This window comes from Geotrypetes seraphini, chromosome 18 (genome assembly GCF_902459505.1).
Source record: "Geotrypetes seraphini chromosome 18, aGeoSer1.1, whole genome shotgun sequence".
Classification (NCBI taxonomy): domain Eukaryota; kingdom Metazoa; phylum Chordata; class Amphibia; order Gymnophiona; family Dermophiidae; genus Geotrypetes; species Geotrypetes seraphini.
The window spans coordinates 26,655,584-26,680,785 of NC_047101.1; the positions used below are offsets into that span (position 1 = coordinate 26,655,584).

General features: G+C 49.1%; 1 protein-coding gene across 19 annotated transcripts in view; it reads right to left on the reverse strand.

Annotated features, from left to right (window-relative positions):
• The window catches only part of RUFY1 (RUN and FYVE domain containing 1), a 278,993-nt gene that overhangs the window by 46,948 nt on the left and 206,843 nt on the right, over positions 1-25,202 (reverse strand). For 12 of the 19 annotated variants that reach the window (XR_004537447.1, XR_004537444.1, XR_004537445.1 and 9 more), the window contains one exon: positions 18,624-18,683. The exons of 4 other annotated variants lie outside the window; for them this stretch is intronic. Coding sequence is in view for 12 of the 15 variants with exons in the window: in XM_033926870.1 (XP_033782761.1) it covers positions 18,624-18,683 (60 nt within the window). In the remaining 3 variants the exon portion in view is untranslated. Of the gene's footprint in view, positions 1-2,599; positions 2,741-14,613; positions 14,683-17,942; positions 18,241-18,623; positions 18,684-25,202 lie in introns of those variants that run through there. 3 more of the 19 variants (XM_033926874.1, XM_033926879.1, XM_033926876.1) reach the window with 3 other exon arrangements.

Genomic DNA, 25,202 nt, shown 5'->3' on the forward strand with positions numbered 1-25,202 from the left:
CCGGAATGTTGGTTATATTCTCTATCGTGAAGACTGACGTGAAGAACTCATTTAACCTGTCAGCTATCTCTTTCTCTTCTTTTACAACTCCCTTTCTGTCTCCATCGTCCAATGGTCCCACTTCTTCTCTCGCTGGTTGCTTCCCCTTGACGTATCTGAAGAACGACTTGAAGTTTGTTGCTTCCTTTGCCAGTCTCTCTTCGTATTCGCTTTTTGCTTTTCTAACCACTCGGTGACACTCTTTCTGGTGTTCTTTGTGCCCTTTTTGGTTCTCCTCTGTTTGGTCTTTTTTCCATTTTCTGAACGATGCTTTCTTGTCGCTTATCGCCTTCTTTACTGCACTTGTTATCCACACTGGGTTTTTTGTTCTATTTTTTTTGCACCCTTTTCTGAACTTGGGGATGCATATGCTTTGTGCTTCGTGCACAGTCTCCTTGAATAAGGTCCAGGCCTTTTCTACGGATTCCGTCTTCCCTATGTTGCTTTTGAGTTTCTTTCCCACCATTTTTCTCATGGCATCATAATTTCCTTTTTTGAAGTTGAGTGCCGTCGTTGTGGTTCTTTTCCCCTTTGATGATCCAATTTCAAGCCTGCACTGGATCATGTTGTGATCGCTGTTACCTAGTGGGGGTAATACCGCCACCTCCTTTGCTGTCCCCCCTAGTCCGTTGAAGATTAGGTCAAGAGTGGCATCGCCCCTTGTTGGTTCCGTGACCAGCTGTTCCATGAAACAGTCCCTCGTGACTTCTATGAATTTTGTCTCTCTTGCGCAGTTTGAGTGCCCAATACTCCAGTCTATCCCAGGATGGTTGAAGTCCCCCATCACCACCACATTTCCGCTTCTGCATACCTGCTTCAGTTCAGCCTCCATCTCCTGGTCGATTTCTTCCGGTTGTCCAGGTGGGCGGTAGTACAGACCCAGTTTAATGTCTGCTCCTGCTCCTCCCTGTAGCTTAACCCATAGTGATTCCAGGCCATCCGCCCGTACTGTTGTTTCCGTTCTGGCTGATGGTATGGAGTCTTTTATGTACAGCGCTATTCCTCCACCCTTTTTATGTGTCCTGTCTCTCCTGTATAGTTTGTACCCTGGTATGGCCACATCCCATTGATTGTCCTCAGTCCACCACGTTTCTGTGACTCCAATTATGTCTAGGTCCTTATTGCTGGCTGTGATTTCCAGTTCTCCCATTTTGGCCCTCAGGCTCCTAGCATTTGTGTATAGGCAGTTTAAGACCCAGTTTTTTGTCCTCTCTCTTTGTTTCCCTTGTGCTTTGGTATTCCTGCAGTTTCCCTCATGGTTTGCCAGCCCCTGAGCTTCGTCCTCCTCCTGTTGTGTGTTTGTGACTTCCTCTGTCTGTTTCCCCTGCACCTCCTGCTCTCCTAATTCCCACTCAGTCCTGGGCTCTTTTTCACAATGACTTTGCCCCTCTGTTTCCTGTTGTTCTGTGTTGGTGCCGCTTACCTGGTCCATTTGTGCCCTCGATCCCTGCAATGCATCTTTATGTCCTTTTTCAACCCATACACCCTCAGACCCGAGTCCTCTTTTGCACTGTCCCAGTTCAGTACCTTTGTCAAGTACTGATGTCCGATGTGTCGAGGTCAGGTCGACTATCGGCTTTCCCCTTCTTCTCAGTTTAAAGCCAAGTCTATGACGTTCTGGACGTTGCGTGCCAGCATCCTCGTCCCAGCTGTGCTAAGGTGCAGTCCATCTCTTCTGTATAGCTTGTTCTTCCCCAAGAAAGTATTCCAGTTCCTAATAAAGTGGAAGCCCTCCTCCTCGCACCATCTCCTCAGCCAAAAGTTAATTGATTGTAGTTCGCTCTGTCTCTTTGTGTCCGCTCTCGGTACTGGCAGGATCTCTGAGAAGGCTATCTTCCTTGTCCTTAGTCTCAGTTTCCTCCCCAGGGTCCTGAACTGGTCAGTTAGTGTAGTCCTGTTGAAGTTTCTCCTGCTGATGTCGTTGGTTCCGATGTGGATCACTACTGCTGTCTCCTCCGTCTCGGCTCCCTCCAGGATCCTCTCGATATTGTTGATGATGTCTTTTGTTCTTGCCCCCGGGAGACATGTTACCAGTCTGTCCTCTCTCCCTCCGGCTATATGACTGTCTACTCCTCTCAGGATTGAGTCCCCGACCACGATAGCCGATCTCCCCTTCTTCAACTGTCTCTCTGGTCTCAGATCTGTGTCATATGTGTAGTCCGTTTGTCCTTCCTCTGGGCTCTGCTGTGTCTCCGCCCCTGGTCTCAGGTCTGTGTCATCTGCGCAGTTCGCTAGTCCTTTCTCCTGGCTCTGATGGATCTCCTCCTCCTCTGCCTGCCCAGGTCCTCCGCAAGGTCCTAGTTCCATGGTGTCTGGTGATTCCTGTCGTCCAACTGTCGATTCCCTCCTGGTGTGTTGGTGGTCCTGTGCCTCTACCCTCTTGCAGGCCTCCTCAATGAATTTCTCAAGCTCCCTAACTTGTTCTGCGATGTGGCTCTCTCTGGCGGTGTCCACGGTTGTCCAACACTGTTCTTCCAGGGTGCACAGTCCCTCCAGTTCTTGTACTCGAACCTGCAGTCTCCCGACCTCCTTCTTCAGGCTATCCAGTTCCTGACATCGATTGCAAATGTATACCTGCCTCCCGGAGGGGAGGTAGTCATACATATGGCACTCGATGCAGAAAACTGGGTAGCTCCCCTGGGTTCCTGTAGCCTCCATTCCTGTAGCCTCGGTGATTTGGGAGCGGTGCCTGTGCAGTTATCTGAAAAAGTAGAGAGAGAGAAAGAGTGATAATTGGAGAATAGAAATTTTAATTTATTTATTTATTTTTTTTTTTTTAAAGGTTAGAAGTTATTGAGGTTAGAAGTTAGAAGTTGGGTTAGATGTGCTGCTGGGCTGCCTGGGCTCCTTCACAGGCTTCCTTCGCAAAGGCGCTCTCGCTAAGGCGAGCGCCTTTACCGCTCGCCTTCGCCGCGCGCCGAACGGCTGGGCGCCGTTGGCTCCCCTCCTTTTAAGGGGGGGGAGTCCAGGCACCGACGCTGCTGTGACGCGGCACGGGTGGGCGGAGCTACCTCTCGCCACCCGTTTCGCGCTGTCGCTAGCCCCTGCCTCCTCCTCCGACCTGAAAAACAAAGGAAAAACGCCTCCTCTCCTCTCCCTTTGGCTCTCCTGTTTCCTCAGCCGCTGCCCGCCCTCGCTGCCTCCACTCGCTGATGATCCTTAGCGCCGCTGGCCCCTCCTTTTAAGGGGGGGGAGTCCAGGCACCGACGCTGCTGTGACGCGGCACGGGTGGGCGGAGCTACCTCTCGCCACCCGTTTCGCGCTGTCGCTAGCCCCTGCCTCCTCCTCCGACCTGAAAAACAAAGGAAAAACGCCTCCTCTCCTCTCCCTTTGGCTCTCCTGTTTCCTCAGCCGCTGCCCGCCCTCGCTGCCTCCACTCGCTGATGATCCTTAGCGCCGCTGGCCCCTCCTTTTAAGGGGGGGGAGTCCAGGCACCGACGCTGCTGTGACGCGGCACGGGTGGGCGGAGCTACCTCTCGCCACCCGTTTCGCGCTGTCGCTAGCCCCTGCCTCCTCCTCCGACCTGAAAAACAAAGGAAAAACGCCTCCTCTCCTCTCCCTTTGGCTCTCCTGTTTCCTCAGCCGCTGCCCGCCCTCGCTGCCTCCACTCGCTGATGATCCTTAGCGCCGCTGGCCCCTCCTTTTAAGGGGGGGGAGTCCAGGCACCGACGCTGCTGTGACGCGGCACGGGTGGGCGGAGCTACCTCTCGCCACCCGTTTCGCGCTGTCGCTAGCCCCTGCCTCCTCCTCCGACCTGAAAAACAAAGGAAAAACGCCTCCTCTCCTCTCCCTTTGGCTCTCCTGTTTCCTCAGCCGCTGCCCGCCCTCGCTGCCTCCACTCGTGATTTTGTTTTTACTAATCAATCCCCAGTAATGATACGTATTTTGTTTTTAATCTTATGTTTTGTACTACTGTACACTGATTATGTATTTTATTATGTACACTGCTTTGAATTTTGGATTAAGGGGTATAAGAAATCTTTAATAAACCTTGAATGGTCCATCCAGTCTGCCCAAACATATACTCTCTATAATTTAATTATTTAATTTAAATTGTTTTCTTAGATATTTCTGGGCCAGAAACTCAGCTTTGCCTGGTACTGTGCATAGGTTCCATCTACTGGAGTACCCATCAAAGCTCACTCTAGCCCATCTATACCAGCGGTCTCAAACACGCGGCCCGCAGGCCACATGTGGCTCTCCAAGTTTTATTTGCGGCTAGCGGTCTGGACTGGATCATTCCCTTCCTTTTGGAGCAGCAGCGGGTCTGGCCGGTTCGTTCCGTTCAAAGCCGCGTGTTGGTGGCTCCTTAGAAACATAGAAACATAGAAATTGACGGCAGAAAAGGGCCACAGCCCATCGAGTCTGCCCATACCAATGACCCACTCCCTGACTTTTACTCCCCTATAGATCCCACGTGAATATCCCATTTCCTCTTGAAATCCAACACGCTGCTGGCCTCAATCACTTGCTGAGGCAGCTCGTTCCAATGATCGACCACCCTTTCGGTGAAGAAATACTTCCTAGCATCACCTTGAAACTTCCCTCCCCTGATTTTCAGCGAGTGCCCTCTGGTTACCGAGGGCCCTGTAAGACTGAAGATATCATCTTTCACCTCTATATGCCCTGTGATATACTTAAAGGTCTCAATCATGTCCCCCCTCTCTCTTCGCTCCTCCAGTGAGTACATCCGCAATTTTTTTAACCTTTCCTCATACGTGAGATCCCTGAGCCCCAAGACCATCCTGGTAGCCATACGCTGAACCGACTCAACTCTCAACACATCTTTCCGGTAGTGTGGTCTCCAGAATTGAACACAATACTCGAGATGGGGTCTCACCATGGATCTGTACAGTGGCATTATGACTTCAGGTTTTCTGCTGACAAAACCCCTCCGGATGCAGCCCATCATTTGTCTTGCCCTGGACGAAGCCTTCTCCACCTGATTGGCAGCCTTCATATCATCGCTAATGATCACTCCTAAATCACGTTCCACCGTGGTCCTGGACAAGGTTTCACCATTTAGCACAGTTACTTACCGTAACAGGTGTTATCCAGGGACAGCAGGCATATATTCTCACATGTGGGTGACGTCATCTACGGAGCCCCGGCGCGGACAGCTTTTCAAGCAAACTTGATTAAAGTTTCAAGTTTGCACACTGCACCACGCATGTGCGTGCCTTCTCGCCCACTAGAGGGCGCATCCCACCTCGTGGTCCTCAGTTCCATAACTAGCAAGGAAGCCATCCCCGGGGAGGCGGGCGGGTTGTGAGAATATATGCCTGCTGTCCCTGGATAACACCTGTTACGGTAAGTAACTGTGCTTTATCCCAGGACAAGCAGGCATGATATTCTCACATGTGGGTGACCTCCAAGCTAACCAAAAAAGGGCAGGTGGGAGGATGGCAATTTAGGAAAACAGATTTTGCAATACTGACTGGCCAAACCGGCCGTCACTTCTGGATAAAGTGTCCAGACAGTAATGAGAGGTGAATGTATGAACCGAAGACCAAGTGGCAGCCTTACATATGTCCTCCATCGGCGTGGATCGGAGGAAAGCTATCGAAGCTGCCATCGCTCGGACCTTGTGCCCCGTGACTCGACCCGGGGGAGGAAGGCCAGCCTGAGCGTAGCAAAAGGAAATGCAAGCGGCCAACCAGTTAGACAGAGTGCGCTTGGAAACTGGATGCCCTAATCGATTGGGATCGAAGGACAAAAACAATTGAGGAACCTTCCGATGAGGCCTGGTGCGTTGAAGATAAAATGCCAACGCCCTCTTACAGTCAAGCGTGTGAAGCGCCGTCTCGCCAGGATGGGAGTGGGGCTTCGGGAAGAACACAGGAAGGACAATGGACTGATTGAGGTGGAAGTCAGAAACAACTTTAGGTAAAAACTTAGGATGGGTGCGGAGAACCACCTTGTCGTGATGAAAGACAGTGAAAGGGGGGTCCGCAACCAAGGCTTGCAACTCCCCGATCCGCCTGGCGGAGGTGAGGGCAATTAGAAACACCGCCTTCCAAGTCAGAAATTTCAAGAGGGACTTGTTGAGTGGCTCAAACGGGGGTTTCATCAGTTGAGCCAGAACCACATTCAAATTCCACACGACAGACGGAGGCTTAAGAGGGGGACAAACCCTGAGTAACCCTTTCATGAAGCGTGTCACCAAGGGATGGACTGACAGAGGGCGTCCCTCCAGAGGTTGGTGGAAGGCAGAAATCGCACTGAGATGAACCCGCACCGAAGTGGTTTTCAGGCCGGAGCGCGACAAATGAAACAAATATTCTAAAACCGAGGATACCGGAACTGATACCGGATCCAGGTGAAAAGACGAGCACCAGGTGGAAAACCTGGTCCATTTCTGCGCATAGCAAAGCCTCGTCGAGATCTTGCGGGAGGCTTCCAACACCTCCTTCACCGATTGAGACAGGTCCGGAGGAGTCAGGGAACAAGAAACCAGGCTGTCAGGTGCAATGACTGCAGATTGGGATGTAACATGGATCCTTGACTCTGAGACAGCAGAGAAGGAGAGACAGGCAGGGGAAGAGGCTCTCTGGCACTGAGCTGGAGCAGCAGGGAGAACCAGTGCTGACGCGGCCACCGAGGTGCTATGAGAATCATCGTGGCCGTGGACGATTTTAGGTGTACCAACGTTCGCATGATCAGAGGGAACGGAGGGAATGCATACAGGAACCTCCCTTCCCAGTCGAGTAGGAAGGCATCCGCTTCTAGACGGTCCTGCGAGTACATCCGAGAACAATATAGTGGTAGTTTGTGTGTCTCCGGAGAGGCAAACAGATCCACCTGTGGCGTTCCCCAGCGAGCGAAGACCTCGCGTAGAACTGCTGAGTGTAGAGTCCACTCGTGCGGTTGCAGAAGTCGACTGAGTTTGTCCGCCAGGCAATTCCGTTCTCCTTGGATGTAGACCGCCCGGAGGAAGATGTTCCGGGAGGCCGCCCACTCCCAGAGGCGAAGAGCTTCGGCGCAGAGGGGCCATGACCCCGTTCCTCCCTGCTTGTTCACATAATACATTGCCACCTGATTGTCCGTGCGGACGAGGACCACCTGGTCCTGCAATATGTGAACGAAGGCTCGAAGTGCTAGGAAGATGGCTCGCAGCTCTAGCACGTTGATGTGGCACTGACGGTCTTCTGTCGACCACAGGCCCTGCGTGCGAAGACCGTCGAGGTGGGCTCCCCACGCGTACTCCGAGGAGTCCGTGGTCAGGACCTTGCGAAAATGCGGAGTGCGAAACAATAGCCCCATGGACAGATTTGAAGAGTCTGTCCACCAGCGCAGCGATTTCCGCAAGGGCGGAGTCACCGAAATGAGGCGAGACACCGGGTCGCACTCCTGACGCCACTGGGACGCGAGGGTCCACTGAGGGATCCTCAGATGTAGTCTCGCAAACGGCGTGACATGTACCGTCGAGGCCATATGGCCCAGCAGCATCATCATGCGCTTGGCTGACACCTTCGACCGTTGAGAGACCTGGTGGCTCATCCGTACCAGGGCTTCCAACCGCTGGGTCGGCAGGTAGGAGCGTAGGCGCACCGTGTCCAGCACCGCACCTATGAATTGAAGAGACTGCGACGGCCTCAACTGAGACTTTGGAAAGTTTATCTCGAACCCGAGAGTTTGCAGGAAGGCAATAGACTGTCGGGTCGCTGAGATAACCCCCTCCCTGGTCGGGGCTTTGATGAGCCAATCGTCCAGGTAAGGGAACACGTGAAGTCCACGCGACCTGAGGGCTGCTGCAACCACCACCATGCACTTCGTGAATACTCGTGGGGACGCGGCTAGGCCGAAGGGCAGTACCCTGTACTGGAGGTGGAGGTCCCCCACCTGGAATCGTAAGAATCTTCGACAGGCGGGGTGCACCGGAACATGGGTGTATGCTTCCTTCAGGTCGAGGGAGCACATCCAGTCCCCTTCCTCCAAGAGGGGATACAGAACCGGGAGAGATAGCATTCGAAACTTTTCCCGGGCCAGGAATTTGTTGAGCTTCCTGAGGTCCAGTATGGGGCGCAGGTCCCCGGTCTTTTTTGGGACCAAGAAGTAGCGGGAGTAAAACCCCGTACCCCACTGGTCCTTGGGGACCGGCTCGACCGCCCGAAGCTTCAAGAGGGCTTTGGCTTCGGTTATAAGGGTCGGTAGCTGCGAACGGTTGCAGGGGACTAAACTTGGGGGACTGTCCGGCGGCGAGGATACAAAGTTGAGCGAGTAGCCCTCTGAGACGATCCGGAGCACCCAAGCGTCTGAGGTAATCCCGGTCCATGCCTCCCGGAAGGACCGAAGACGGCCCCCGATAGGAAGGGGTTCCTGTGAAAGTGCGGAGGGGAACCCGCCCCGTCCGCTCAGCCCGTCAAAAGGAAGGCGCTGGCTTAGAAGGGCCCTGCGCCGGGGCTTGGGGTTGTCCCCCTCTGCCTCGCTGAGACGGACGTCTCGGAGGCGGTCTCGAGAAAGCCGGGGTCGACTTTTGAGGGTATCGGCGCGGCGGAGGCCGAAAGGGTTTCTGCGGCGGGGGCCTAGGTTTGGGGCGGACCAGGGATGCTAGAGAGCGCTCCTGTTCCGACAAGCGCTTGGTCGCCGCATCCAATGACTCGTCGAATAACTCGGACCCCACACAAGGCAAGTCTGCCAGGCGTTCCTGCAGGTTTGGGTCCATGTCGAGGGTGCGAAGCCAGGCCAAGCGGCGCATGGCCACCGCGAGGGCCGACACCCTCGAAACCAGCTCAAAGGCGTCGTACACTGCATGGAATAGGTACAACCGCAATTGAGACAGGTTGGACATAAACTTGTCGAATCCTGCTCTTTGGGAGTCCGGTAACGAGTTTCGATATTGAGGAAGGTCCTTCACCATACCACGCAAAAGGGAGGAAAAGGTGAAGGCGTAGTTTAGAACCCTGGTGGCCATCAGGGAATTTGAATAGAGGCGGCGGCCAAACTTGTCCAGGGTCCGCCCCTCCCTGCCTGGTGGAACCGCCGCAGAAACCCGTGAGGGCTGTGATTTTTTAAGAGCAGACTCCACCAGAAGAGACTGGTGTGAGAGCTGCGCCTTATCGAACACTTTAGGGGGAATCGTCCTATACTTCGATTCCATTTTTGAGGGCACAGATGTGACTGTAAGAGGGTTTGACAAGTTCTTCAGCCAGGTTTGCAGAAGGACACTGTTGAGGGGGAGTCTAGGCACCTCCCTAGGAAGAATGGGGAGGTCCTGTTCCTCCAAAAATTCTTTGGAATACCGAGAGCCTACCATCAGGTCAATCCCCAGGGCTTGGGCCATGTCCTGAACGAAGGATGAAAATGAGGACGGTCTAGCCTGGGGAGAGGGGGTTCTCGACCGCCCCACCGAGGAGAGGGGGGAGGCCTCATGGGAATAATGAGGATCCCTAACCGATCCCGAATCCCAGGATCCCCTCTCGAGGGCCCTCGAGGGGGAAGGGGAAGTTGTCCTCCTCGCAGAGCCCTTGGGTGAGGACCCCGGGGTTCGTGGGACACTCTCCCGTTTCCTCGGCGAGGCGGCCCGGGAAGACTTCCCATGGGGTGAGCGGAGGAGCCTCGGGTTGTCGAGGCGCAACTCCGACACCTGCAACGCCTCGCCCCCGAACGACAAGGAACGGTCGCGCCGAGGCGAGCCTCGGGGCCGCTTAGACTTCCTCGATCGACGCCCCGTCCGAGGTCGCGTCGAGGGCGAGGCGTGTCTGGAAGACCCTGAGGAAGAGGAGGAAAGACGGCGCACTCTGCGCAACTTTTCTTTGGGCCTTATACTCCGCTCAGGGGGTTCCCCCGAGGTCGAGGTCCGGGGCGGGGCCGAGACCGAGGTGAACGGGGTCCCAGTACCCGAGACCGAGGTCGCCGAGGCCGGGGCTCCCGAGGGAGCCGAGGCTGGGGCCTCCGAGACCGAAGGCGTCCAGGCCGAGGTCGAGGCCGCCGGAACCGCAGCACGCTGCAACACTTCCAGGGCTCCCGACAGCTCCGATGAGATCAGAGCTCGGAGGAGATCCTGGAAGGCCGGAATCCCCACGAAGGTGGGGAGTTCCGAGTCCGGGGCACACTCCCTGGAGGGCGACCTCGGTCTCGAGTATTCCCTCGGGGTGTGCGGAGTCGAGGTCCGATGCGGGGCCGGGGTCGACCCACCCGCCTTGGCCTGACTCGAGGATGGCTTCTTTGCTGAAGGGGATGGAACAGAGGACTTACCCGAAGCTTGCTTCACTGACGACGCCTTCGAGGAGGAGGGCCGAGGCGAGGCCGAGGCCCCCGAGGACGCCGAGGCCGAGGTCAAGGCCGGGGCCGAAGCCGGGGCCGACGTCGAGGCCTTAGGCGGCGCGTTGACGGCGAACAATTCGGCCATTCTTGCCTTACGGCGACGGAGGGCCCTGTTTTGGAAGGTAGCACAGCGATCACACGAGTCTGTCGGATGTTCGGGCCCAAGGCAGACGATGCACCACCGGTGAGGGTCAGTGATGGAAAGCAACCTCTCGCACCGGTTGCACTTTTTGAATCCCGTAACAGGACGGGACATCCACGAAGAAAAAGAAGAAGGCCGGGAACGTACCGACGTCCCGCGGCCACGGATTCCGGGAGCCCCCGGAGTCCGATGAAAAACGCAAGACTTTTTTTTTTTTTTTTTTTTGAAGAGAAACGAAAAGAAAGAAACAGCACCGCGAACTAATTCGAAGGAAAACAAACTAAACGCGGCAGCTAGAAGGCAAAAACACTGGAGCTCAGATCCACAGGGCTTTCTTGCTCCGCGGAAAAATTTGAACTGAGGACCACGAGGTGGGATGCGCCCTCTAGTGGGCGAGAAGGCACGCACATGCGTGGTGCAGTGTGCAAACTTGAAACTTTAATCAAGTTTGCTTGAAAAGCTGTCCGCGCCGGGGCTCCGTAGATGACGTCACCCACATGTGAGAATATCATGCCTGCTTGTCCTGGGATAAAGTGAGTAAGTTCTGTGTGGATTTTTTTTGCCTAGGTGCATTACTTTACATTTTTTAGCATTGAAGCCTAGCTGCCAAGTTGATGACCACTGTTCCAATTTCTGTAGGTCTTGCATCATAAGGTCAGGAACACTGCCTTTGCCTACTATGTTGCATAGTTTGGCGTCGTCGGCAAACAGTGATATTTTTCCTCTAAGCCCTTGGGTCAAATCTCCTATGAATAAATTGAATAGAATCGGCCCTAAGACGGAGCCCTAAGGTACTCCACTCGTTACTGCTGATGTTTTGGAGGGGGTACCGTTTACCATTACCCTTTGAAGCCTACCATCTAACCAATCCTTTACCCATGCAGTGAATGTGTCCCCTAATCCCATCGATTTTAGTTTGTTCAACAGCCTGCGGTGTGGGACGCTATCAAAAGCTTTGCTGAAGTCCAAATATATCACATCCAGGGACTCCCCGGCATCCAGACGACTGGTCACCCAGTCAAAGAAATCAATCAGATTAGATTGGCAGGACCTTCCCCTGGTAAATCCATGTTGGTGTGGATCTCGTAAATTTTCTTTGTCTAGAATCTCGTCGAGTCTCTGCTTGATCAGTGTTTCCATGAGTTTGCACACTATGGATGTAAGACTCACCGGTCTGTAATTTTCTGCCTCTGTTCTGCAGCCCTTTTTGTGGAGTGGAATTACATTAGCTGTTTTCCAGTCTAGGGGTACTTTTCCCGTGCGCATGGAAAGATTGAAGAGCACGGATAGTGGTTCAGCCAGAACTTCACTCAGTTCTCTGAGTACCCTGGGGTGTAGATTGTCAGGTCCCATGGCTTTGTCTACTTTGAGTCTTGAAAGTTCGTGGTAGACACTACTGGGTGTAAACTCGTAATCATGAAACAGATCATTTTGGCTGTCTCTTATCTGTAGTTGTGGACCAGCTCCTGGCGCTTCACAGGTGAATACTGAGCAGAAGTATTCGTTTAGCAGTTCTGCCTTGGTATAATCAGATTCTGTGTAGTTTCCGTCTGATTGCCTAAGGCGTACTATCCCATCGTTGTTTCTCTTCCTGTCGCTAATGTACCTGAAAAAGGATTTGTCCCCTTTTTTAATATTCCGTGCCAGATCTTCCTCTGTTTGAAGTTTGGCTTCCCTGACTGCCTTTTTGACAGCCTTAGATCTGACCAGATAGTCTTCTTTTGCCTCTCTTTTCTCAAGATGTTTGTAAGTGATAAATGCTTCTTTTTTCTTTTTTATGAGGTCCGAAATTTCCTTGCTGAACCATTGTGGTTTTTTGTTTCTCCGGCGTTTGCTTACTGTATTTATGTAGCGGCTAGATGCTTCGTTCAGGATGGATATTAGATTTGACCACATAGTTTCTGGATTGTCTGTTACTGCATGGTTTTGCAGCTCCTGATGGACAAAGTCTCTCATGTGGTCGAAATCTGCGCCCTTAAAGTTGAGGACCTTCGTTGCTGTGTTTGATTTAGAGAAGCCTATCCTGAGGTTGAGCCATACCATGTTGTGGTCACTGGAAGCCAGCGTGTCTCCCACTGATACTTCCGAGACACTGTCTCCATTTGTGAGTACCAGGTCCAGTATTGCTTTTTCCCTGGTGGGCTCTAATACCATTTGTTTGAGTTGTGCACCCTTAATGGAGGTTAATATTCTTCTGCTGCCACTCGTAGTCGCGGAGAGGGTGTTCCAGTCTGCGTCTGGCATGTTGAAGTCCCCTAACAGTACTGTGTCACCACGCAGAGTGATGTTCTCTATGTCCTCAATCAATTCCTTGTCTTTGTCTTCCTGCTGTCTTGGAGGCCTGTATACCACACCGAGGTAAAGGCATTTTTCTTTCCCTCTGGCCAGGTTTACCCAAAGTGATTCCCCTGTGTATCTAATCTCTGTGATCCTGGTAGTTTTGATATTATCCTTAGTGTATAGTGCTACCCCCCCTCCTAATTTGCCCTCTCTATCCTTGCGCTATTCACTCCTGCATCGGAAGCCTCTCTGACATCACAACATCAGAGAGGCTTCAGACGCAGGCGCGGATCTCGCAAGGAGCCGCCACCCGTGGCTTTGAATGGAATGAGCCGGCCAGACACGCTGCTGCTCCAGTGGCGTACCAAGGGGGGGGCGGTCCGCACAGCTGGTCACCCTCCACTGTTCTTCCTAGAGTGCGGCTCGTCTAGAGCAGGGGTGCTCAACTTCTTCCCTTCTCACCGCTGCTATCGGGGAACAGGCCAGCACCATGCTCTTTGATCTCCCTACTTCTCTCGCCGCCCGACCTCAATTCTGACATCGAGAGGACGTTCTGGCTAGCCAATCGCTGCTTGGCTGCCCAGAACGTCCTTTCCGTCGGACCGCGAGAGTTGGTCAGCCCCGTGGAGATCTCGGCCTGTTCCCGATGGCGGCAGCAGCGGCATGGGGGAGGGCAGGAAGGAAAAAAGAAAGAAGGGGGGGGGACAGGGAGCCAGAAGGAAAAAAGAAAGAAGGGGGGGGACAAGGAACCAGAAACAAAGCAAAAAATGGGACAAGGAATCAGAGAAAGACAGACATAGAAAAAGAAAGAAAAAGTTGGGGGAGAGAATGAGGTCTGGAGGAGAGGAAGCATACAGGAGGCTGAAAGAAGAGAAGAAATATTGGATGCACAGTCAGAAGAATAATGTGCAACCAGAGACTGATGAAATTACCAAACAAAGGTAGGAAAATGATTTTATTTTCAATTTAGTAATAGAAATGTGCCAGTTTTGAGAAAGAAAAGATATTAAATTTTAAATGTGAGTGCTGCAGAAAAAATAGAGTACTTGGAGGGCCGCAGAAAAAATAGTTAATGTCTTATTAAAGAAATGACAATTTTGCATAAGGTAAAACTGTTAAAGGAAAGTTTTATAAACTATAAAGAGTTTAACCTCTTGCAAAATTGTCATTTCTTTAATAAGACATTAACTATTTTTTTCTGCGGCCCTCCAAGTACCTACAAATCAAAAATGTGACCCCGCAAAGGGTTTGAGTTTGAGACCACTGATCTATACCATCCCAGCCCATCTTCAACTGAATGGCCATTATACTGTGAAAGTCTGCCCAGTACTGGCCTTAGTTCTTCGATATATACCATTATTTTCTGATTTGAGATCCTCTGTGTTCATCCCATGCTTTTTTAAAACTCTGTCACATCCACCACCTCCCTCGGGAGTGCATTCCAGGCATCAACTACCCTCTCCGTAAAGAAGAATTTCCTAACATTACTCTTGAGTCTACCACCCTTCAACCTCATATTATGCCCTCTGGTTTTACCATTTTCCTTTCTTTGGAAAAGGTTTTATTCTATGTTAATACCTTTCAAGCATTTGAATATCTGAATAAAATATCAATATCAATGAACAAAGACAATTGAACTTAATCATGAATTCATAAAGCGTGTAGGCAGACTGGGATGGACTATTCAGTTCTTTATCTGCCATCATTTACTATGTTACTATGTAAATAGGGCTCGTAAGTTTAGAAAATATTTTCTAACTAGATTATTTATCTGTTGTTGAAAAGATAACAGAATGTAGTGTAAAACACAATATTCTTGATGATTTTTCAATAGACAAGCCTTCTCCAGAGTCTAAAAAATATTAGGAAATTTTGGGCAATCAATCCCTAACCACAACAATTTAGTCTTCACAGAGTTCAACTTCATCATGGTCAAATTTGGCCACTGTAACAATCTGGTAATACAAGAACATATATTAGAGGCAAAGTTACTTAAATCTGGACTAACTTCTTATAGTATAAAAATATCATCTGCATATGTAAAAAGAAATTCACCTGGACCTAAAGAAAGAACACTTAATGATGTCATATAAACACTGAAAAGGACAGGGACAGTGAGACACTACAGTCAGGAAACTAGGCTGTCGATTCTCTTCCATCTCCCCCAAACTATTTCAAAACATTACCTCCTACACCTATTTGTGAAAGGAGGAATGTTAAAACTTGTAGCCGATAAATCAAATTGTAAATGAACCACAAAATGCTTTCTACTTAATATTTTTTGAATCAGAGAGAAGATAGAGTACCGTATTTTCACGCATATAACGCGTGCATTATACGCGTTTTTACCTACCGCGCATACCCCTCGTGCGTTATATGCGTGAGCGCGGTATACAAAAGTTTTAAAACATAGTTCCCACCCCGCCCGACGCCCGATTCACCCCCCCAGCAGGACCGCTCGCACCCCCACCCCGAACGACCGCTCGCACGCGCTCCCACCCACACCCGCATCCACGATCGGAGCAAGAGGGAGCCCAAGCCCTCTTGCCCGGCCGACTCCCCGACGTCCGATACATCCCCCCCCCCCGGCAGGACCACTCGCACCCCCACCCCGAAGGACCGCCGACTTCCCGACAATATCGGGCCAGAAGGGAGCCCAAACCCTCCTGGCCACGGAGACCCCCTAACCCCACCCCGCACTACATTACGGGCAGGAGGGATCCCAGGCCCTCCTGCCCTCGACGCAAACCCCCCTCCCCCCCAACGACCGCCCCCCCCAAGAACCTCCGACCGCCCCCCCAGCCGACCCGCGATCCCCCTGGCGACCCCTACGACCCCCCCACCCCCCTTCCCCGTACCTTTGGTAGTTGGCCGGACAGACGGGAGCCAAACCCGCCTGTCCGGCAGGCAGCCAACGAAGAAATGAGGCCGGATTGGCCCATCCATCCTAAAGCTCCGCCTACTGGTGGGGCCTAAGGCGCGTGGGCCAATCAGAATAGGCCCTGGAGCCTTAGGTCCCACCTGGGGGCGCGGCCTGAGGCACATGGGCCCAACCCGACCATGTGCCTCAGGCCGCGCCCCCAGGTGGGACCTAAGGCTCCAGGGCCTATTCTGATTGGCCCACGCGCCTTAGGCCCCACCAGTAGGCGGAGCTTTAGGATGGATGGGCCAATCCGGCCTCATTTCTTCGTTGGCTGCCTGCCGGACAGGCGGGTTTGGCTCCCGTCTGTCCGGCCAACTACCAAAGGTACGGGGAAGGGGGGTGGGGGGGTCGCCAGGGGGGGTCGCGGGTCGGCTGGGGGGGCGGTCGGAGGGTCTTGGGGGGGGGCGGTCGTTGGGGGGGGGGGGGGGTTTGCGTCGAGGGCAGGAGGGCCTGGGATCCCTCCTGCCCGTAATGTAGTGCGGGGTGGGGTTAGGGGGTCGCCGTGGCCAGGAGGGTTTGGGCTCCCTTCTGGCCCAACTACCAAAGGTACGGGGAAGGGGGGTGGGGGGGTCGTGGGGGTCGCCAGGGGGGTCGCGGGTCGGCTGGGGGGGCGGTCGGAGGTTCTTGTGGGGGGCGGTCGTTGGGGGGAGGGGGGTTTGTGTCGAGGACAGGAGGGCCTGGGATCCCTCCTGGCCGTAATGTAGTGCGGGGTGGGGTTAGGGGGTCGCCGTGGCCAGGAGGATTTGGGCTCCCTCCTGGCCCGATATTGTTGGGGAGTCAGCGGTCCTTCGGGGGGAGGGATGTATCGGACGTCGGGGGGGGGGCATCAGGCTTTCAGGATGGGGACAGACCTTCAAGGGGGGACAGTGCACGGAAGTCAGGGGGGGTGAACGGAGAGTCGGGACAGCGCACGGAAAGTCAGGGCAGGCGAAAGGAGCGTCGGGCAGCATGCGCGGTATACCCGTGAGCGCGGTATACCAAAGTTTTTGTACATATCATCGTGATTTCTGCGCGCTATACCCGTGTGCGCGTTTTATACGGGTGCGCGTTATTTGCGTGAAAATACGGTAATAATATCTCAGTACTATAACATGGACGAAAGCATTGTTGAAATGGATGTAATATTGAAAATGTATCTGAAAAATCTGAAAGTTGTTTTGAAACTATTGGTTCCAATAATTTGGTCAGTATAAGGATGTTAGCTATTGGATGATAACTTGCTGGTACTAAAGGGTCTAACGTAAAAGATTTCATTAGTGATCCATAGGTAAGGAAAAAAAATCCATGATCTAAAAATTGATTCATTAAAGATGTTTAATCAGTGTGCTGCCTTTATAAGTAAATTCTGAAAAACAGTAGCAGAATATGGGTCCAAAGGACAAGAAGAACGGCTCAAACTATTTAATAATGAAACAATTTGGTGTTCGGTAACATGAGAAAAAGAAGTTCAATATCTACATACACGAACAAAATCATTATTGGCTGAATATAAAGAGATAAAAAATAAGTCTTTAGGTGTAAATGAAGATTAAACAATTTTGATTTTTTCCAAGAAATAGCTAAATCATTGGCATTAGGGGCTCAAGGATGTTGTTCATTCTTTAAAGGAACTGATAAAGAGCTCCAGATTTTAAACAGAGTGCCATAATGCTCCATAGATCTACTTATCTTCAAGAAGCAGTTTTATGGTGATAAAACTGCTTCCTAGATTTTCTAAGTTCAGATTTGTATACCATGATTTTGGTTCTCCAAAATGATTTATCTTGTACAGATTTAAGGGTTTTCCCCATCTTTGCTTAGATCTCCTGACACTTGAGAACATCATCATTAAGTAACCATGTTTCAGTAATAAAAAACAATCCAACATCTGAATCGTCAATTAGGTCCTTAACAATACGCAACTTATTACATAACTGAATGAGAATTAAAATTACACACATAACTGGGGTAAGAGAATTGTAAAATGAGTCCAAAGTAACATTTGCAGGTGGAAAAGATTTTAAAACATCAGGATTACGTCAGGCAGCATGGTTTTTTTTTTTTCTGATTTAACCACAATGGGTTAGAGGTACAGCCTCAGCACTCTAAGGCTCTGGGTTCAAACCCCATGCTGCTCCCTGTGACCCTGGGCAAGTCACTTAATCCTCCACTGCCCCAGGTACATTAGATAGATTGTGAGCCCACCAGGACAGATAGGAAAAATGCTTGAAGTACCTGTATGTAAATTGATTTGTGTGGTTGCATAACTACGAAAAGGAGGTATACAAGTCCCAATCCCTTTCCCTAATAATTGGGATATTGTAAATAACTGGACTAGTATAAAGTCCAGCTGCTTCTACCCTGAGCCTGTTTTGAAATTGCACACAGACTACATGAAATCACAGGAAGACCTTGGAAAACTAAAAGACTAGGCAAATTAAATTTAATGTGGACAAGTGCAAAGTGATGCACATTGGGATGAATAACCCAAATCACAGCTATAAGATGTCTCCCAGGCTCTAACGTCAGCTCACTGCCTGCTCGTAGCCAAACGTTGTGTCTTCAAGGGCCTGATGCTAGCATTCAAATCCTTGCACGGCATGGCACCAGTCTACAATACCACAAAAACAATTACAAACTATCTTACTGATCACCTTGCTCCTAAAAGCTGGAAGGCAGCAGCAAACAACATTTCCCCAATACCAGTCATTTTAACTACAAACAGAGTTCACCACCCAGCCAGGAGAATCATTGTAGACAGAAACATAACAAACTGCCAGACCTGCATGCAACACTTCATTACACCAACATGGGGGAGAAGACCAACAAACCCACCCAGGAACAATCCATACCCACAACCAAGATCACTCTCATCCACCCCAACATGACAAACAATGCTCAAACAGAATATACCACATTATCATGTGCCTACATAAACATCAGAACTCTAGCCGAGAATCTAGACTGCCTCTTCCTCATCGAAACCTGGCTTACCTCAGACTCTGATCCCAGGATAACGGAAGTTTGCCCGCAGGGATACAAGATAAAGGTGGTCTGCAGAGACAAAAAAAGAGGAGGAGGTCTGGCCATCTTAGTCAGAAACTTCAACATACTAGACAAAACATCCACCCCATACATGGACCTACTAGTTTGCCAACTATCAGGCATCACACTAAAAGGATCCATAACCTGCATGCTCTGCTACATAACACCAGGGAACTGGAACACAGCAAGACCAGAATTTGAAGACTTTATATACTGAAACTCACTAACAGCAGTATACAACCTAATCCTAGGAGATCTAAACCTCCCTCTCGAAGACCAATCCTCTAAACAAGTAGAAAACCTACTATCTTACCTTGAAGCCTTAACCTACAAGATCTTAGACCCACAAACCACACATGAGAAAGGCCACCAACTCGACATCGCAGCCTTCATGACCCAACAGCCCATTCTACCAGAGATTCACACCTCAAACGGAAATTGGTCCCGATCCCTCTGGTCAGCCCATTACACACACCTTCACTATCAACTGGGCCAAAAGCAAAATCCCAAAGCTCAACCTATGAATCACGTAAATACATCGAACCCTCCATATTCTGGAATAAAACAGACGCAACAATCCAAGAAAGTAACCCCAAAAATTTCAACTCACAATGGTGCACACTAAGTACAGCTATCCTAGATGAGCTAGCCCCAGTACAAACAAAAATTAAAATCAGCAGACGATCAGACAAATAGTTCGACAACGAACTACTCCTACTCAAAAGACAATGCAGATGACTAAAAAGAAAATGGAGAAAAAGTAATCAAGAATACAAAAAACAAAATGAAGAAAACTAAACCAACAATACAAGCAAAAGCTGAAAGAAAAGAGGACACACTACACCAGCCAAATTGGCATAGAAGTTCAAGGCACAAAAAAAACTATTCCAATTACTAAAAGAACTCACAGACACTAAACCCTACCTACCGTGTTTCCCCGATGGTAAGACACTGTCTTATTTTTTTTGGAAGGCTTATTTTTTTTGGAGGGCTTATTTTCGGGGGGATGCCTTATTTACCTTTTCAATGTCTTTCCACCCTCCCTCCACTCCGGCCCAGCCCAGTATGAAATATTTCCTTTTGTTTCCCTCCCCTCTCTCTTCTCCTCCCTCACCCACGAGTCCTGCATCTGGCCCTCTCCCTTCTACCTGCACCTGGCAACATCCCCCTGCTCCGCGGCTCTCTTCAGCAACTCGTCAGCAGCGGTGATCAAGACAAGCTGCCGACATCGAGGCCTTCCCTCTACGAGTCCCGCCTTTGTGGAAACAGGAAGTTGAAACAAGCGGGACTCGCAGAGGGTAGGCCCCGACGTCAGAAGCTTGTGTCGATCGCTGCTGCTGAGTTGCCGAAGAGAGCCGCGGAGCAGGGGATGTGGCCGGAAGCAGGTAGAAGGGAGAGGGAGATAGGAAAGCTGTAGATCTCCGGAGCATGACACCGACACCGACCCCGGCCAGGATGATTTCTTTTTCAGGCATGCAACTTACAAGTCCGGCGTCGCGGTGGGAAATAGCCATGCTGAGCAGTGAGCTCAGCACTACACAGATGAAAGCCTTGCTTGCTGATTGGTCCGGCGGCACGGCACGGCCGCCGGACCAATCAGCAAGCAAGGCTTTCATCTGTGTACGTGCTGAGCTCACTGCTCAGCATGGCTATTTCCCGCCGCGACACCGGACTTGTAAGTTGGATTCCTGCGTGACACACTACCGGAGCCACATGCGGCTCTGGAGCCGCGGGTTGCTGACCCCCGCGGTAGACGGAGGGACCACACGGAGTCACCCACCGTACCACCCGATTCGGGTAAGCGCAGGTATTGGTGGGTGGCTTATTTGCGGGGGGGGGGGTGGCTTATTTGCGGGGGGGTGCCTTATTTTACAATTTTCTCTAAAAAGGGGGGGCTGTCTTATTTGATGGCCCTGCCTTATCATCGGGGAAACACGGTAGCCAATAATGGCACTCTACCCCCTTCAGCCACCCTTCCAGCTGAATACTTTAGAAACAAAATTATAACTACCAGGACAACCTTTGCAGGAACCCCAAGCCACCTTGTTGAGATCTCAGTGCCCCCCAACACCTAACTAACTACTTAGAAAACCACAACTTACTCCATCCTACAGTCTGGTTTCAGAACCAACTACAGCACAGAGACACTACTAGGTTCCCTCCTGGACACAGCTAGACAGCACCTCAGCACAGGCAAAAAAATGCTGGTTATACAACTAGATCTCACTGCAGTATTTGACCTGGTAGACCATGACATTCTACTACAAATACTAGAAACAATAGGAATCACAGGAAAGGTGCACACATGGTTTCAAGGATTCCTACAATCCAGGACTTACAGGGTAAAGACAAACAAAGAAAAACAGAACCATGGTCCAACCCCTGCGGCATACTCCAAGGGTCGCGCCTTTATCCCCAACACTCTTCAATCTCTACATTGCATCCCTCGGCACCTGCCTAGACAAATTAGGCTTAACTTCTTATAGCTATGCAGACGACATCACCATCCTCCTTCTTTTTGATCAACCAACACCCACCATGACAGACACACTACATAGAACACTACATGGATAAAAGAACACAAACTAAATCTGAAACCAGACAAAACAAAATTTGTACTTCTCGAAAAAAACAAAACCACAACAAACTTAGTAATAAACTCAATCACATACCCCATTCAACCCACCCTAAGACTTCTGGGAATGATGATAGAGAGAGGCTGTACCATGCAACCACAAATCAACAAAACAATACAGAAATAATTTGCGGTCATGCGAAACTTAAGGCAAATCCGAAAATTCTTCGACAGAAAACAATTCCAGCTCATGGTCTAATCCCTAGTCCTAGGACTTCTAGACTACTGCAACATCCTCTATCTCCCCTGCCCCGCAGTCATAATAAAACAAATACAAACAGTACAAAACACAGCCTTGAGACTGATCTATTCGCTTAAGAAATATGACCATATCACCGCAGCATACCTCGACTCACACTGGCTCCCAATACAAGCAAGAATACTATTCAAATTTTACTGTCTACTATTTAAAGCCATGAATGGAGACAGCCCAGCTTATATAAACAACTGTCTTATCAGAACCACCACAACCAGGCAAAGGAGAACCCAGACACCATTCATACACCCCCCAATCAGAGGTGTCAAACGCAAAAAAATGTACGACGACCTACTGGCCACTCAAGCAGCGAAACTAGACCGCCAACTATCCAATCTACTGACCACGACTCCAGACTACAAAACTTTCAGAAAAGAAATAAAAACCCTGCTATTCAAGAAATCCATCAAAACAAACTAACACCACAAGAAGCTCTTCAGTCCTCTGAAGTAGCCCGTTCAACTCTGTAACTTCTGGAAATGTCCAGATAACCTCTTATGTAATTCGCCTTGAACCGCAAGGTAATGGCGGAATAAAAGTCACTAATGTAACGTAATGTACATGATAACTAAGCTTCCTCTATATGTGCTGAACCAGTCCCTCTGCTCCCAGGATGAAATATGCCTCAAAATGCCCTCTGGTCATGCCCTTCAGCTGAAAACTGCAAAGCAACTGTCCTACTCCCACTTCATACCAAGCCACTGGAATTGACTGCCCCCACAGATCAGATCCCTCGAAGGATTCCTCAACTTTAGAAAAGCAATAAAAACATATCTCTTCACCTAAACTTCTATCCTTGACCAATAAGACTACAAAGAAATGTATATTGGTACCAGAACCAGTATGTGGCACATAAGGATAACTTGTATCATACAGTGTAACTTTCTGTTTGTCAAATTATGATACAACTTGTACTGAAAACCTTGCTCTGTAAGGACCACTATAGCAAACTGTAACCAAAAAACTGTATATTATGCATATTAATATTAGATCCTATCAAATTAGGATAAAAACTTGTATTGTAAACTTATACAAAAATTATGTATGTTAAACCTATAACCCGTTCTGAGCTCCTGGGGGACAACAGGATAGAAATCAAATTAAATATATAAATACGTGATGCGAGGATCTACATAAGGAATCACCACCAAAGAGACTCTTCTGCTCAATATGCAGTGGTAGCCCAAAAAACAAACAATTCTAGGAATTATTAGGAATGGAATAGAGAGAATAGATCAAAGAATATCATAACTCTGTATTGCTCCATATTGGGATCATACCTTGAGTACAGCGAAGTTACTCACCTGTAATAGATGTTCTCCAACGACAGCAAGACACTATCACAGATTAGGTAGTGTCACCGACAGAGCCTCAATGCAGACACTACCCAGAATTCAAAAGCTTCTAGAAGTTTATGACAGCACCAACCATGTGTGCGCAATGAAAGATTAGGTTTCTTACCTCTGCTAATCTTCTTTCTTGTAAATCTCCTCTGGAGGCTGAATGGTAGGGGTAATTTAATTTAAATTATTTCTTATATACCGCTATACCGTGAGGTTCAAAGCGGTTTACAATAAAGATGCATTAAAGATACAATAAAATAAATATAAATAAAGATAGGTACCTGGAAGTTCTCTAACTGTCCCAAAGGCTCACAATCTAACTAAAGTACCTGAGAAAACAATTATTTAAAAAAAAAAATTAAAGTAAATTCCAGTCAGACAATAGGATCTGATATTAGAAGTTCATAAAGACGACATGCCAAGGAGTGAAAGCTGGTATGCTCCTTGAGTCCTGAAATATGAAGCCCAGCCACCAAACAATTGCTGATACAGGTTACAGAATTGAGGCTCAGAATACAATACATAGGAAAATTAATTCTCGATACGTTACATAGGAAATTATTTCTGGTTACATTACATTGGAAATTACATTACATAAGAAGTTACATTATATAGGAAATTACATTACAAAGGAAATTATTTCTGGTTACGTTACATAGAGGATTATCTGGTTTCCTTACGATGATAGATGGTATTAGTAGGAGATGTTAGGAATCAGGTTGATTACTTGGGTTTCCGGTTACTTTTTTGGGACGTTGAGAAGATGGTACCAGGAGGTGGACTTTACTTGGGAAAGTTATAGAGGGGATAGGAGGAGGGGGAGTTTAAGTAGATTGAATATACTTTTTGAATAGGAGAGTTTTGATTTCTTTATGGAATGCTTTGAGGTCAAATGTTGTGGTTAATAATTTGGAGATGGAGGGTTCGAGTTTTGCTGCTTGCGTTGCTAGGAGGTAATCATATAGCTTTTTGCGCTGAGTGCCTTTGAGTGATGGATAAGAGAATGGGGTCTGTGATCTCCTTGTTCTGGTTGGAAGGATACGATTTAGGCGATTGTATAAATAGGCGGGTGCCGTACCGTAGATTACTTTGAAGAGTAGACAGTATAGTTTGAATTGAATTCTAGCTCGAATCGGTAACCAATGTGAGTATAGGTAGGCATTGGTGATGTGGTCAAATTTTCTGAGAGAATAGATTAGTCTGAGAGCTGTGTTCTGAACGGTCTGTAGTTGTTTGATCATGTTAGTGGCGCATGGTAGATAGAGGATATTGCAGTAGTCTACAAGACCTAGTACAAGGGATTGAACTATAATTCTATATTGTTCTTTGTCAAACAATTTTCTAATTTTTCTTAGGTTGCGCATTGTGAAGAATGCTTTTTGGGTAGTTTTGTTTATTTGAGTCTGCATTGTGCAGCATCTGTCTATCAACACTCCCAGGATTTTGAGTGAAATCTGTATTGGGTATTTGGTTGCTTTAATTTCCAGGTCTGTTATGGATGGATTTTTGTCCGTTTCTAGCATAAGGAATTTGGTTTTGTCTGCATTCAGCTTCAATTTGTGGTTGGTCATCCATTTTTCTACTTCCTCCAATATTATTTCCAGGTGACCTGATGAGGTGTGGTCTTGGGTATCGTAGGGGAGGAGGATGGTTATGTCGTCTGCATAGCTGAAAGAAGTTACATTTAGGTTGTCTAAGGTGGTACCGAGGGAAGATCTGAAGAGTTATATAGAATGGGTGATAGTGGAGACCCCTGAGGCACTCCGCAAGGGTTAGACCATGGGTCTGATTTAGTATCTTTTAGCTTAACTCTATAAGTTCTTGTTTTGAAGAATCCTTGGAACCAGTTATAGACCTCGCCAGAGATCCCTATAGCATCTAGTATCTTGAGTAGAATGGTGTGGTCAACAAGATCGAAAGCAGCGGAGAGATCTAGTTGGATTATTAGGATTCTGTGTCTTTGGCTGAGGTACTGTCGGGCTATGTCAAGCAGTGTTGCAAGCTGTGTTTCCGTGCTGTGATTTGTTCTGAATCCTGATTGAGAAGAATGTAGTAGGTTGTAGTCATCTAGGTAGTTGGTGAGGTATTGTGCCACAAGACCTTCAATCAGTTTGACGTACAGTGGGATCGAGGCAATAGGTTTATAGTTGGTGGGAGTGTCTATAGGACCTTTTTGATCTTTCAGTAGAGGGGTGATTATAATCTCGCCTAGATCTTGTGGGAATTGACCTTCCTTGAGTGTAGTTTGTATCCATTGCATGAGGCTAGTTTTGAATTTAAGGGTTGCATTTGTA